This window comes from Mirounga leonina, unplaced genomic scaffold (genome assembly GCF_011800145.1).
Source record: "Mirounga leonina isolate KUSES-001 unplaced genomic scaffold, KU_Mleo_1.0 Mir_201, whole genome shotgun sequence".
NCBI lineage: Eukaryota > Metazoa > Chordata > Mammalia > Carnivora > Phocidae > Mirounga > Mirounga leonina.
The window spans coordinates 14,389,631-14,404,390 of record NW_023270504.1 but is presented as its reverse complement, the minus strand read 5'-3'; the positions used below and the strand labels follow the sequence as shown (position 1 = coordinate 14,404,390).

At 36.9% G+C, this 14,760-nt stretch overlaps 1 protein-coding gene across 1 annotated transcript in view; it reads left to right on the top strand.

The window, feature by feature from the left end:
* AEBP2 (AE binding protein 2) overlaps positions 1-14,760 on the top strand; it is a 70,346-nt gene that overhangs the window by 12,833 nt on the left and 42,753 nt on the right. The window contains exon 2 of the mRNA XM_035028120.1: positions 10,014-10,221. Within this exon, the coding sequence (XP_034884011.1) occupies positions 10,014-10,221 (208 nt within the window). The remainder of the gene's footprint in view (positions 1-10,013; positions 10,222-14,760) is intronic.

The following is a 14,760-nucleotide window of genomic DNA, read 5'->3' as shown; positions in this document are numbered from 1 at the left end:
AATTTCATAATTTACTGTTTGTTCTTGATAAAAATCAAAGTGACTGCCCCTGTCCCTAGACAAATGAATATTTGGAGTTGAATTTTATGTTGGCACTCTTAGGCTCCTATCTGTTTTAGTGGCTTAAGTTCTAAATTTGGGACAAGTTCTATCTGAGGATAGTGTTGCTTTCTATGACCTTGAATTAATTTTTTTATGAAGCTAATTGGCTTGTAGGAATCTTTTTTTTTTTTTTTAAGATTTTATTTATTTATTTGACAGAGACACAGCAAGAGAGGGAACACAAGCAGGGGGAGTGGGAGAGGGAGAAGCAGGCTTCCCACTGAGCAGGGAGCCCGATGCGGGGCTTGATCCCAGGACCCTGGGATCATGACCTGAGCCGAAGGCAGATGCCCAAAGACTGAGCCACCCAGGCACCCCTTTTTTTTAAGAGCGAGAGGAGGGGCAGAGGGAGAGAATCTTAAGCAGGCTCCCTGCCCCGCTAGAGGCAGATTTGGGGCTCGATCTCATAACCCTGAGATCATGACCTGAGCCAAAATCAAGAGTGGGGCGTTTAACCAACTGAGCCACCAACTGAGCCACCCTGGCGCCCCAGGAATCAAATTTAATAGTTTATCTTGTTAGCAAAACTATATGCCTCAAAGAATCAAATTATATGTAAGTGTTAAATATCTTTTGTGTTGTGTGTGTTACAGATGTACAAAAGCAAAGAAACAACTTTCTGTATGAGCACACCAAGTGAAACTGTTATTTTGACATGTGATATGGGCTGCATTTCAGTATTTCTCAAATCTGTGGTTTGCCCATATTTTTCCTTTGTATAAATGTAGCAGCTGAGTTGTTTGGCATTGGTGTTTTGTATTTGTGTGACTTTGGGCAAGTCACATAATTCTGTGTCTCGGTCTTTTATCTGTTAAGATGAGGATACTGATGTTCCTATCTCATGTAGTTGTTGTAAACATTAAATGAGTTAATACATGTCAAGCATTCTTCCAATTACTATGGCTCCATGACAACCAACTCCAAAATTTAGTGATTTAAAACAATTACTTTGCTTACAAATCTAAGATCTGAGCAGGGCTGGGTAGGGTTAGATCATTCCTGCTCTACTTGGTGTCAGTTTAGAACAGCATAAAGGCTGGGAACTGTAATCACCAGAAAACTTACTTACCCACTCAACTATCTGTCACATGTGTGGTGCCTGGGCTGAGAAGACCGAAACAGCTGGGACTCCCTGGCATCTCTCTCTAGCTCTGTGTACTTTTTTCATGAGATCTCTTGAACATGGTGGCTTTAGGGGAGCCAGATTTCTTTATGTGGTAGTTCTGGTCTCCCAAGCTGTGTGTCCCAAGAGTGAGTCAGGCTGAAGCTGTAGTATTGCCTTTTATGACCTCGCCTTGTAAGTCTTGCAGTATCACTTTTGCAGTAGTCTCAGGCTTGTTCACATTCAAGGGGAGGTAATAATGACCCCCCAGCACCTTGATGCCATATTGTAAGAAAAGGATATGGGAAAGTGTATATGGTGTGGCCATCTTTGGGAAATAAACTCAGTAAGTTTTAGCTGTTATGATAAAGAATAGTAGCGCAGATTTAAATAGAGCACCTTTTGTGATGCAAATTTTGATTCAGTAGGTTATATGATCTTTTTTTTTTTCCTTAGGAGAAAGTCATAAAATGTAACAGGCAGGCAGTTCATAATATTCTTGAACTGCCTGTTTCTTTTAACTGGTTTAGTTTTGACTTTCAATCCCATTTTCAATGCCTAGAATAAGGAGCAGGGCACAAAATTATAGTCCATTGCAACAAATGGAGGTGAGGAATAGTAGAATTTCACTCTTAAAGTTTGTATATTCATATAATATCAGGTGTACAACTTCACACTTGTCAAGAATACAGGCTTGTCTTAAATGCTTGGCACTCCGGAATTTTAGCCTTTAATAATTTTGATTGTAAGCATGGGAGAGACATAGAGTAATCATTCTAGTAGTGAGTGGCAATTTCGTAGATGACAGGAACATCACCTGTTAGCCAAATAACAACTTACCTCGTTCTGTGATTAGATTAGGAATCTAATGTGGATATAATGCTGTTTACCTACAATTTGATAAATACCTTGAAAACTGTGTATAATTTACATATTTCTATGTAAAGCTATTACCAGTTAGAATTAAGCTAAGTTTATAATGCTTGCTCTGACCCTGTTAAATGTAACTTATAAATCATTAGAATTTTTATTTCTTTTTATCTCATGCCACTTTCTTCAGTCCATATGGAGGACCATGTTCATTCTTTTAAAATAAGAATTATAGAATATTTGTTTTATAGTAAGTCAGATAGAAGCTTACGAACCTAAGACTTTCTGAAGATTATATGGTTTTCATTGAAGAACAAAAATAAAACAGCCTTGATTCTTTAGAGATTAGGAAGGTTCTTTTGTGGAACCTCAATCAGTAACTTCGAGATCCTGAAGGAAGTGGTTAGATGCCTTGATCATCTTGTTTTCCTACTATATTCTTTTTTTTAGATTTTTTTAATTTTTTTTTTAAAGATTTTATTTATTTATTTGACAGAGAGACACACAGCGAGAGAGGGAACATAAGCAGGGGAGTGGGAGAAGGAGAAGCAGGCTTCCTGCAGAGCAGGGAGCTGGATGCGAGGCTCGATCCCAGTACCCTGGGATCATGACCTGAGCTGAAGGCAGACACTTAACGACTGAGCCACCCAGGCGCCCCTTTAGATTTTATTTTTAAGTAATCTCTACAGCCAATGTGGAGCTTGAATTCACAATCCCCAGATCAAGAGTTGCACGTTCCACTGACTGAGCCGGTCAGGTGCTCCTTCCTACTACATTCTTTAAGTTTATGGCACTTTTTTATCCTCTCTGTCACTCTGTATATGATACAGCTCCATGTTTTCTAACTGTTTTTTTTTTTGTTGTTGTTCCTAACTTTTTAATGTAAAAGTACTATCCATTTCATAACTTGTAGTTTGACAGTTTTGAGGACTATTGTTGAGAAAATAATCTAAACAATTTACAGACTGAGTAGTGGATGACATTTTTCCCCCAAATGAATTTTTGTGTGGAACCCCAATGCCTAAGACATATTAAAATGATATTTTATTAGTATTTATTTTTTATAAGTTCAAAAATTTTACATTAATTTATAAAGTCAGAACAGTAAAACTTAAGTGAATTTAAATTCGAAGTAGGTTTTGTAAATCAACATTACAAGTTTATGTCAGTTTTAATATTCAAACAAAATTTCCTTATTCTATTTTTTAAATTCTTTTTTTTGTCAGTCTCACCAGAGGTTTTCAGCTTTTTTTTTAAAAAAGATTTTATTTATTTATTTGTCTGGAGAGAGCATGTACAAGCAGGGGGAGTGGCAGGCAGAGGGAGAAGCAGGCTCCCCACTGAGCAAGAGCAGTGTAGGACTCGATCCCAGGTCCCTAGGATCATGATCTGAGCTTAACCCAATTAACTGACTGAGCCACCCAGGTACCCACCCCCCCTTTTTTTTTTTTTAAGATTTTATTAGAGAAAGAGGCAGAGATACTGAGAGAGATTACGAGCAGGGAGGAGAGGGAGAAGCGGGGGAGCCAACCTGAGGCTGGATCACAGGACCCTGGGATCATGACCTAGGCCTAAGGTAGATACTCAGCTGACTGAGCCACCAAGTGCTCCACCTTGTTCTATTTTGGCTGCTTAGTCTTGAAAATTTGACTTGCAGATATGGGCAGCTTGTCTTTCAGTCTCCATATACTACACTTAGTTCTACTGATCAAGAGCTATGAAAGGGGATTACTAGTAGGGAAATTTTGTTTGAAAAATACCATTACTTAATGATTTTTTTTTTTTTAAAGATTTTATTTATTTATTTTGACAGAGAGACAGCAAGAGAGGGAACACAAGCACGGGGAGTGGGAGAGGGAGAAACAGGCTTCCCGCCTAGCAGAGAGCCAGATGTGGGGCTCGATCCCAGGATCCTGGGATCACGACCCAAGCCAAAGGCAGACGCTTAACGACTGAGCCACCCAGGCGCCCCTAGAGCCTCAAACTTAAGCAGTAAAACTCTTAGTATTGTTTCATGTCAGCCCTTTAATTTGTTACTAGCTGCCTAGGAGGGGAGAGCATGGAGCAAGTAACTGTTGAGTCTTCTTGGAAGGTGTTTACTAGGTAAGGCATAAGGGTGTGATTTGCAAATCTAATTTTATGTAAATGGACGTGTGGAGGCCTAAATTAGATCTGCAGTACAGATCTGCAACTTTGCTAATCAGTGACATATTTATTAGGAAATTCTGATATTTTAAGTGTTTTGAGTGACAAGAGTAAATTATACTTGAATTGAAATTATATACCCATATACCTTCAGGCCCCTGTTCTCAACCCTCCTTTAAAGTTAGACATTTCAGGGGCACCTGGGTGGCTCATTTGGTTAAGCATCTGCCTTCGGCTCAGGTCATGATCCCAGGGTCCTGGGATAGAGCCTGTTTCTCCCTCTTCCTCTGCCTGCCGCTCCCCCTGCTCATGCCTTCTCTCTCTCTGTCAAATAAATAAAATCTTACAAATAAAGTTAGACATTTCAGTAACCTAGAAATTAGGAGCAGGGAGAAGAAAAGTATCCTTGGTATCTTACCAAGGAAAATCCACAATTCAAATGAATTTCCTCATTGGTAACTGAAAAGAAACCTCCTGCTAAGGCTTCTACTCATTGGGCCTCGGATTCAATTTCAAATTCAGCAATTACATTCAGAATAAAATAAAAATATTCCAGCTCAGAAACATACTCTTTCCAGTCTCTTTTAGGGAGTCATTTAAGCTTTGCTCCAGAACAGTGGTTCTCAAACATTTTGCTTTTAAAAACCCCTTTGCGTTCTTAAATATTGAGGAATATAACTTAGATCTCAGTAAGCTATTAAAAAAGTTATTGAAAAAATTAAAGAGCTTTTGTTTATGTGGGTTACATTTATCACTATTACAGGAGCAGAAATTAATACCAAGAACTTTAGAAACATTAATTTAAGAATAAACCAATATGGGGACGCCTGGGTGGCTCAGTCGTTAAGCGTCTGCCTTAGGCTCAGGTCATGATCCCAGGGTCCTGGGATCGAGCCTCACATCGGGCTCCTTGCTCGGCGGGAAGCCTGCTTCTCCCTCTCCCACTCCCTCTGCTTGTGTTCTCTCTCTCACTGTGTCTGTCTCTGTCAAATAAATAAAAATCTTAAAAAAAAAATAAACCAATATGTATATGTATTTTCTATCTTTTTTTTAAGGAGGCTCCCTGCCCAATGTGGGGCTTGAACTCACGACCCTGAGATCAGGAGTTGCATGCTCTACTGCCTGAGCCAGCCAGGCACCCCTAAACAGTATTTTCTTAGTGTAGAATAACTTTTCCAGTTAAAATTGAAGAGGGATGTTTTATATTTAATGTCTTTAATATCTGGCTTAACAGCTAGTTTTTCATATCTACTTTTGCATTCAGTCTGTTGCAATGAATTGTTTGGTTGAACTATACGAAGAGTACTTGGCCTCATACAGATATTTAGTTGGAAAAGGAAGGATATTTTAATAGCCTTTTTAGGTTAATTGTATGGCTATTTCATACAAGGCATAGTTTTTTCTTTTGTTTTGTTTTATAGTGTTTGCAGTGTAGAATCTGAAACCGGATCAGTGAACTTACTCTGTTACATGAAGACCATGGTCTTGTCCTCCATCATGATAATATAGCATCCTTGTATCACTTCCTCTTTTCCTGTATCTTGTCATTTAGCAAGCTGCTCTTTACTTTTCAGTGTTGGCAACCCTGTCAGCTGTGGTCATATCCACCACACAGATGTTTTGCTTGATAGTATTTGAGTTCTCAAAGAAGAGTCTGTTCTTACAGTGAGTTGGCCTTTGAATTCTCAGGGGAAATCATTTTCATAAAATCTGTGTACTTTAGATGTTGGGGTAAAAAAGTCTGGTGTGCTGGGTGTTTCTTAAGAGGAAAAGGGCCCATGGAAAAGAGGGTAAAGGGAATGTTGTTATGTTGAAAATGTCTCATGTCCTTCTCTAAATATTGCATTTGAATTTCCAACATGTGTTTTTTTCGAAACTTAGGGATTATCTGTTGTCACAGGTTGTGCGTGTGTGTCTGTGTGTTTTTGTGTATGCTTTAGTTTATCATTTTGCAATGGGAGATACTTCCTTACATAGTCTGATCAGTCTAACTTGGGTAATAATGGTAAAAGATCTTTTAGAGTCTTGCTACTTACACTGTTGTAGCAGTAGTCTCAACAAGTAGGTGCTTGTTAAAAATACAGTATCTTAGGTTCTACCCCAAAATCTACCAAATCAGTATCTATTTAATAAGATTCCAGGTAATTCATATAATATTGAGAAGCACTGCTTTAGATTATTATAATTATCTGAATAGTAAGAGTGCTTTTTCTGGCTTTGGTTTTTGTCCAAATACTAGTCTGCTTTTGTTCACATTTTACAGAATCAATAGGTGTTCATTGGGAAGGAGAACTGAGTGAAAACTTTTAATGTATTTACTATCCTAGGAATATTACAGGATCAAGTGAAAGGAATGTCCTCATCTAGTTCAGATCATCTTGATATCTTATTGTTACAGGAAGGAGGAGGACAGTGTTTTCTATGAGATCTACATCTAGCTCAGTGTCCTGTCAAAATCGGAGTTAACTACAGCTTGTCTCCTGTGCTCTCCTGCATCAGGACTTTTGCCCTTTATCAGTCTTAGGAATGGGGAGAACCACTGATTTCAGCATGACTGGGGCCAAAAGGGAGCCTGGAGGCTTAGGATTTGGGCACTTCCTAGAAATTGGAGGAACCTAAAAGGGCTATTTGGCAGGACTCCAGTTGGCCCTGCTAGGGAATGGGAGACTCTGTGGGTATTCTGCACGCGTGTGAAGGTCTCTTGAGTCTTCTAGGGCATGGGACCTGTCCCTTACCTCCTCTGCCACTGCATTTGCAGCTTAGTTGCCATTGATAGAATTCATGCGCTTAACATCAGCATTACACCATCTTTTTATGAGGATCTGTATCCACATGAAGTACTGTGTTTCAAGTGAAAGATACTGCACATAGACTGATGACCCAGTGCTTAGTGTTTATGGATATTTGGGCTTACAAAGTTCCCCTTCTATGGTAAAATTAATAAGCAGAAGTACATTAAGCACTGTGTAGATAGTCTTTATATTGCTAGTTGGATATGTTACAAGTAGGAGGCTCTTGACCTTTACTCTGTCCAATTTAAGGAGAAAATTGGTTTCATTTTCAACTAATTTTGGACTTTGACATGAAAGTAGTACATGCATGAGATTTAAAATTATACAAAAGGTATATATAGTCAAAGTTTCTCTCCTACTGACCCTCCCTTCCCCCCCTCCAAAAAAACATGGACAGTGTTTTGTGTATCCCTCAAAACAAGGTTTGCCTTTAGAGGATAGCTGTGTCTATATCTCCCTTTCCAACCTAGGTATGGAAATTAGAGCATTACTACCGTGTGTGCCTGCGTGCGTTTGTGCATGTGTGTGTGTTTACGCTTTGCTATACCTTAGAGATTGTATCATAGTAGGTCATTGAAATTTATCTCTTTCCCTAAGATTGTTTATAATTTGAGTGTGGTTGGTTGTTCACTTAAAACTATTAGTATTTTATTTGCCTTTGGAGTTAATTAGTATGGTTTACAAAAGTATGAGTTTTATAGTCAAAATGTATGAAACAGCAATAAGGAAAATAGGTAACCAACCATTTTGTGGTTAAGGGCCTCATGAAACTTGAAATTTCTAAGGCTCAAATTAAAATATGCATTTCAGTATAGAAAAACTGCCATATTAACAGTTTATTCCTGCAAAAAACAAAAAAACATGAATAAATGTTTAGGTATTCAAGAGCTGATTTGCATTTGAGAGTTGAATAGAGATTACAATGGAAAAAAACTGAATCTCCACACCCAGTGTAGGGCTGGAACTTACAACCCCGAGATCAAGAGTCACATGCTCTACTGATTGAGCCCGCCAATTACAAAGTTTTAGAATGAAGTTTTAGAGTTTAAATTTAGAACATATATATTGACTGGTAGATAGCCAGATGAACTTACGTGAATATTCTTTAAAGGGAAATCTGAGACATTTTTCATGTCTGAAGCATCCTACAAAAACATTTTTGCTAGTTTTTTTAAATGGGTGCATAGGATATTAGACACAAATTATTATTAAGCTTACTTAATAAGGGAGGAGGGAAAAACAAAACAGAAAGCTTACTTAATAAGTTAAAATTTATTTTGACTTTTACATACGAGCAAATAAGGTTGTGGTTTTAGGTGAATGTTCTTATTTTTAGATGTGTTCTGAAATAATTGTGGTTGAAGTATCATGTTTGCAACTTGCAGATGATTGAGAAAAAAAATTACAGCAAAAAGGACAAAATGTAAATTGTGAAGTTAAGATTTAGATACACTTTTCTGTGTTTTTGAAATTTTCTGTAATTAAAAACTTGGGAGTAGGGAAGCATACCCCTTAAGAGTTAGTATAACTTTCATAATTTTTGTTAAATTGCAAGCAGATACATAGCTTTTGATGGATTTTAGCCTGCAAACATTGTTACTGTTGACCCCTCTGTGGTTGAAGCTACTTCCCTGTACTTTCTGTATTGGGAAGATACTAAAAAATTTTTTTTAATGAATTGCTTTTAATTTAAAAAAAAGTTTATGTTTTTTAGAGAGAGAGGAAGAACGAGCACGAGGGGAGGGGCAAAAAGGGAGAGGGAGAAAACCTTAAGCAGACTCTGCTAGCGTGGAGCCTGCTGAGGGGCTTAATCTCACAGCCCTGAGATCATGACCTGAGCCAAGTTGGTTGCTTAACTGACTGAGCCACCCAGGCACCTCTAAAGATTTTTTTTTAAGATTTTATTTATTTATTTGATGAGTCACATATTCTCTTGACTGAGCCAGCCAGGTTCCCCTAAATTGATTGCTTTTAAAAGGAAGGCAAAACTGTGTTCATTTTATTAAGATATGAAATTTTGGGCATTCAGAATTCTATTACTTTTATTTCTACTAATATGTGATTTTCTTAATAAAAGGGTTACTAATATGTTATACTTTGTTTAGTAAATAAAAAGTAAAAAGGATTGATTGGCTTTTCAGTCCTTTTTTGTGGATTGAGATGAGTTTAAAAAAAATTGAAGGCCAGGAAAAGACATTTTATTTGGACTTCAGTAAAATCAGGGAAACTTTGATTGTACCCAGTTTTCTCTCTTCTGCTCATTTATTTAATTTTTTTAAAAAGATTTTATTTATTTGTCAGAGAGAGAGAGAAAGTGCGCACAAGCAGGGGGAGCGGCAGGTAGAAGGAGAAGCAGGCTCCCTGCTGAGCAAGGAGCCCAATGTGGGACTTGATCCCAGGACCTTGGGATCATGACCTGAGCCAAAGGCAGATGGTTAACCAGTTGAGCCACCCAGGTGTCCCTGCTTTTTTATTTAGAAGGGAAAATACAGCACAATTTCCCAAACTTCTTTGAGATGGAGAGAGGTAGGCTATGACAAGCAGTTGTGTCCTCAGATTAGTGAATAGAAGATAAGATTTTGGATTAACAAGTGACTGTAAAGATACTCTTGATTCTTAAGTATTTATAGCTAGAGTAGCTATTACTCTGTTACTGTATTGTGCTTCTTAGAACTGTGGAAGGGATGAAATGTGTTGAGCTGTGTGTGTGTGTATGCGTGTGTGTGTGTGTTTTCTGTAGGTTTTAGTATTGGGGAGTTCATGTCTGCCAAAAGTTGCTTAAATTATTCCATATCTGGTTTTGAGGTACTAGTGTTTTTTGCCTTGATTTGCACTTCATTGCCAACTAAATAATTTCAAAGCAGTGTTGTTTTCTAATAGAAAATATGGTTAGTATGCTTTGTATGGAGCAGAATGTCAAGTAGTAATCTTAATTATTTATAAGATCATATTCATGTTAGTGAATTTCTAGGAATAACACAGCCTTTTTTCTTCTTTTGTAGCATAAGCAGTACTATAATGGATGTAGACAGCACAATTTCCAGTGGGCGTTCAACTCCAGCAATGATGAATGGACAAGGAAGCACTACTTCTTCAAGCAAAAATATTGCCTATAATTGTTGTTGGGACCAGTGCCAGGCTTGCTTCAACTCTAGTCCAGATCTGGCAGATCACATCCGTTCCATACATGTAGATGGTCAGCGAGGAGGGGTTGGTTTTGTCATTTCTTTTTTTCACTCCCTGTTTTCATTAGTTTTATTAATTTATAATTGCTAGTTAGGCTTTTTTTCTCAAAGTGATTTGGGATTGTTTTTACACAGGCTTTATTTTTTCACAATTTTTTTCCTTTGGTTATTTCGCACATACTTGATGGAATCAAATAGAGAACAGAAGATGTGTTGGATTTTAATTTGCCTTTAGAAGAAATTAGACTTTCTAAAATATAGTGGGAAGAAATTCAGTTTTTAAAAATATAGTGGTAATACTAGACTTTCTAAAATATAGTGGGAATATAATAAATGAATGCAGCCTATTCCAGGTTTCTGTTTTGAGTTTTAGGAGTTGGCACTATCTAGGATTTCTTTTGTTAGAATGGTCCTAAATTATCTCTGATGCTGAAATTAACTTGAGAGACTATTGGTACCAGGATTAATATATAGAGTTCTGTTAAATGACAACTTGCATTCTTATTTGTGAATGAGAACTGATTGTCTTTTCCCAGGTCTTAGCAGAGCTGGCTTAGATAGGAAGTTATGATTAGTGAGTATTGACCTATATTTCAAAGGAATACGTTTAATTGTGTCAGTTTATATAATTTTTATTGGATAGTGAATTAAGAGCTAAGTAAATTAGGTGAGTCAAAGTATAATGGATCAAAGTATTATAATGTTACTTAAAATTTGTTTCAACTTTACTAGGTTTGTCTTGAATAGTTACCACACTTTAGTGCATTTTCCAGAAATTAATGTCACATTGTAAGTACAGATAATCTTTAGGCCACATAATTTCCTATCAGCCTGCCACCACTATTGAGATAATACTGATATTAAAATGGTTAAGGTCATTATGGTTTAAGTGAGTGGGTAACTATTTCCAAGGTTGCATTGATACTTAGATTGCATTATTGATCTTTAAAAAAAAAACATGCAACCATATAAGCATCTCTAACATTTTAACCGGTGGTATTTGTGCATTGAAATTTCTTCTAAGAAATCTTTGCCATTGTCACAATATGTTGTAATGTGTCAACAATCTTTTGATTACTTAAATTTGATAAGTAAAGATTTGTCTTAATAGATTTGATTTTGACAACAGATGGTATATTAATGAACTTTGCCCATCATATGGTATTTTCACCTTCTAACCCAGCCCAGCTCAATGGTTAGGTTACTTTTGTAATAGTCTTTTTTCCCTTCTCACATATTTCAGATTTTTAGTGTGAACTATCAACCAAGTTGGTTTCCTATTTATTATAGAGTTGCCTTTTGTGAGCCAGTGCTTGATGTCACTTGGTATATGTCACTAAGATAGCATTTTGAGCCATGGCATGATGCTTTTTTAGTTACTGGACTTAGCAACTATATATAGGATCATGGATTACTGGGCTTCTCTTAGTAGGTGTGGGAGAATTTCACATCTGTAAGTGTTGGATCCTACATGTTGAGGAGTTGGTACACAGCTTTATGAGAAAGTTTTTAGCCCTTTAAGGATCTGTAGAAAAAATGGAGGTGCAGACTGAATGTATCATGTAATCACTGCAGCTATATTTACTTTATTGATATCAAAGAGCTAGGCATGAAGTCTTGGTATTTCTATAAGTATAAACTTGTTAAAATGAACCTCCCTGCCCCCATGTTATTTCTTGAATGCATATTCATAAAATTACTTTATTATAAGATTATCTGGTTAATTTTTAAGACTAATGCTGTTTTGACCACAGAAAGGAGGCCTGATCTTTGAAGGACATTAATTGCTGAACTACAAATGTTAAAGAATCAGCAATGGAGAAAATACATTCAAATTATTTTTTACATACCAGTCATTGGTACATAGACTTAAGCTTTCAGAATGAAAGTATGAATGAAACTTTGAAAACTAGACACAGCTATATAACAGGAAATCTTGATCTGGTTTTGTGCTTAAAATAAAGTGGGTGTTGGCTGGGACTTTTTTTTTTTTGAATGGCCTCTTTGAAGGGAACTTTAAAAAAATCATTGTAACTGTTTTTAAGCATACAGTTCAGTGGCATTAAGTACATTCACATTGTTGTACAACCATCATCACTATCCATTTCCAGAATTTTTTCAGTTATCTCAAAACTGAAATCTGTACCCATTCAACAGTAAATCCCTAATCCTCCCTTTCCCCAGCACCTAGTAACCACTATTCTACTTTCTGTTTTCGTAACTTTGTTCTAGATATCTCATATATGTGGAAAACAGCTGATTTTCATGACAATTTTATTTTTTTAGATTTCTTATTTCTCTTCTTTCTACCCCAAGTGTTAAACTGTCTTGATGGAACAGAAACAAATGAGGAAAAAATTGGTACCTCTAGAGGATTTTATGCTTCTAATTATTAAAAGATGACAGTTTTATTGGAGCAGTAAGTTAGCAAGATCTAAATACTATATTAATCCTGTTCTTTTTCTCATCCCATTCTAATTGTCACCCTGGGAAAATAAAACCATCATGTAACAGCTTAGAAACTTCTTCCCCCCCCTTTAAACTTTCTATGTTGCCATGTCACATGGACTGTAACTATATTTGGAGGCTGAAATTGGGTAGAGTAGCTTTTCCAGACCTTTTCAAAGATCAAAGTGGGTAGATTCTTCTATTTCAAAAGTTAAACTAACCACTTAAATACCAAATTATGAATGTAACTTTTTTTTTTAAAAGATTATTATTATTTTTTTTTTTTAAAGATTTTATTTATTTGAGAGAGAGAATGAGAGCGAGCACATGAGAGAGGGGAGGGAGGGTCAGAGGGAGAAGCAGGCTCCCTGCCGAGCAGGGAGCCCGATGCGGGACTTGATCCAGGGACTCCAGGATCATGACCTGAGCCGAAGGCAGTCGCTTAACCAACTGAGCCACCCAGGCGCCCTAAAAGACTATTTATTTAGGGGGGCGGTGCACAGGGAACAGGAGAGTCTCAAGCAGACTCTGTGCTGAGCACAGAGCCTGATGAGGGCCTCAGTCTCACGACCCTGAGATCACTACCTGAGCCTAAACCAAGAGTCAGATACTTAACCAACTCCACCACTCAAGCACCTGAAATGTACCTTTTAAGGAACATTTATGAAAGTGCCCCTATTTAAAATATAAAAACAAAGAAGCTTAAAAAAAAAAAGGTAGCCTTTTTTCGTTAGGTATGGTAGAATTGTGTTCTTGGGTCCATACTTCCATGCATGACTGGATTTCAAAAACTGGACTGAACTATTTTACTAATCAAATTTCAAATTCCAGTGTCCTCTTAATATACACTGAAGTCTTGGTAGGTGGGAAAGTTTTCGTCTTGTAGGATTTCAGTGGTTCAGTGACATCCATTAGTGTTCTTTCTGTTTTAACTATTTCTCACTTTAAAAACAGTTGCCAGAAAGAAATCTGTTTCTTGATGTAGGAGTTATTTTACATGTGTCATTTTATTAAGTTATTTTTGTATATGTTCTTGGGTGTTTGAGGGTAGAGGTCCCAAGGGAGATTTGCGGGGGGAGGGATGATATTCAAAGACTTGAATGAGGTCAGTTACCTTTATATGCTATATAAAATGACATTTGTAGACACTCAGGGTTAAATTGGAATGCTCCTAGGAAGTGAAATTAGGAGGTCACTTTGAGTTTTGATTGCCTATCTGGTATCTCCTGAACACAACCTGAAATTGGTCATATCTTTTGTAATAAAGGAGAAATACTTAATTCTTGTAATTTGAGTGTTCTATTAAGTATTTTTGTCCTCTCTTTTATTAAATATCTTTTAACAGAGAAAATTGAAAATGTTCATTTAATGTGGCTAAAAATAATAAGATACAAAATTATAGCTGTCATTTTAGGTCTTGAAAGAGCAAACTGAATTTGAGACAAAATAATTACATATAAAAATACTTTGTTTCTCTTCTCTTTGTTCAAATCTTGTAAAAGAGTGAGCTGGGTTTTTTCCTAAGAAATATTAAAGCTTAAGGGATCCATGAAATCCTTCAACCCCTTCCTGACTGTAGATGGTGTATCTTTTGCTTTATATAAAATCTTTTTGTATCATTTTACTGCAAAAGAAATCTAATTCCTTGGTATACTAGCCTCTTTCCCCACCCCTCCATATAAATTATATTGCCTACTGGCTCTACTTAGAATATACTTGGCTGATTTTATTTTTTTAAAGATTTTATTTATTTGACAGAGACACAGTGAGAGAGGGAACACAAGCAGAGGGAACGGGAGAGGGAGAAGCAGGCTTCCTGCTGAGCAGGGAGGCCATTGTGGGGCTCGATCCCAGGACCCTGGGCCCATGACCTGAGCCGAAGGCAGATGCTTAACGCCTGAGCCACCCAGGCACCCCATACTTGGCTGGTTTTAATTTATCTTACTACTAACTGAATTTTCCTTACGCATACTTAGATTCTGTCACGTTGCATTGTATTCTTTTGCAGTAGATTTTACAATTAAAATTTTGTTGGATTCATTTGTACACTTCCAAGTGTGAAATGTTAGTGGCCAGATAGGTTTAAGTGCATGTATCTTTATACTGTCACAAGCTG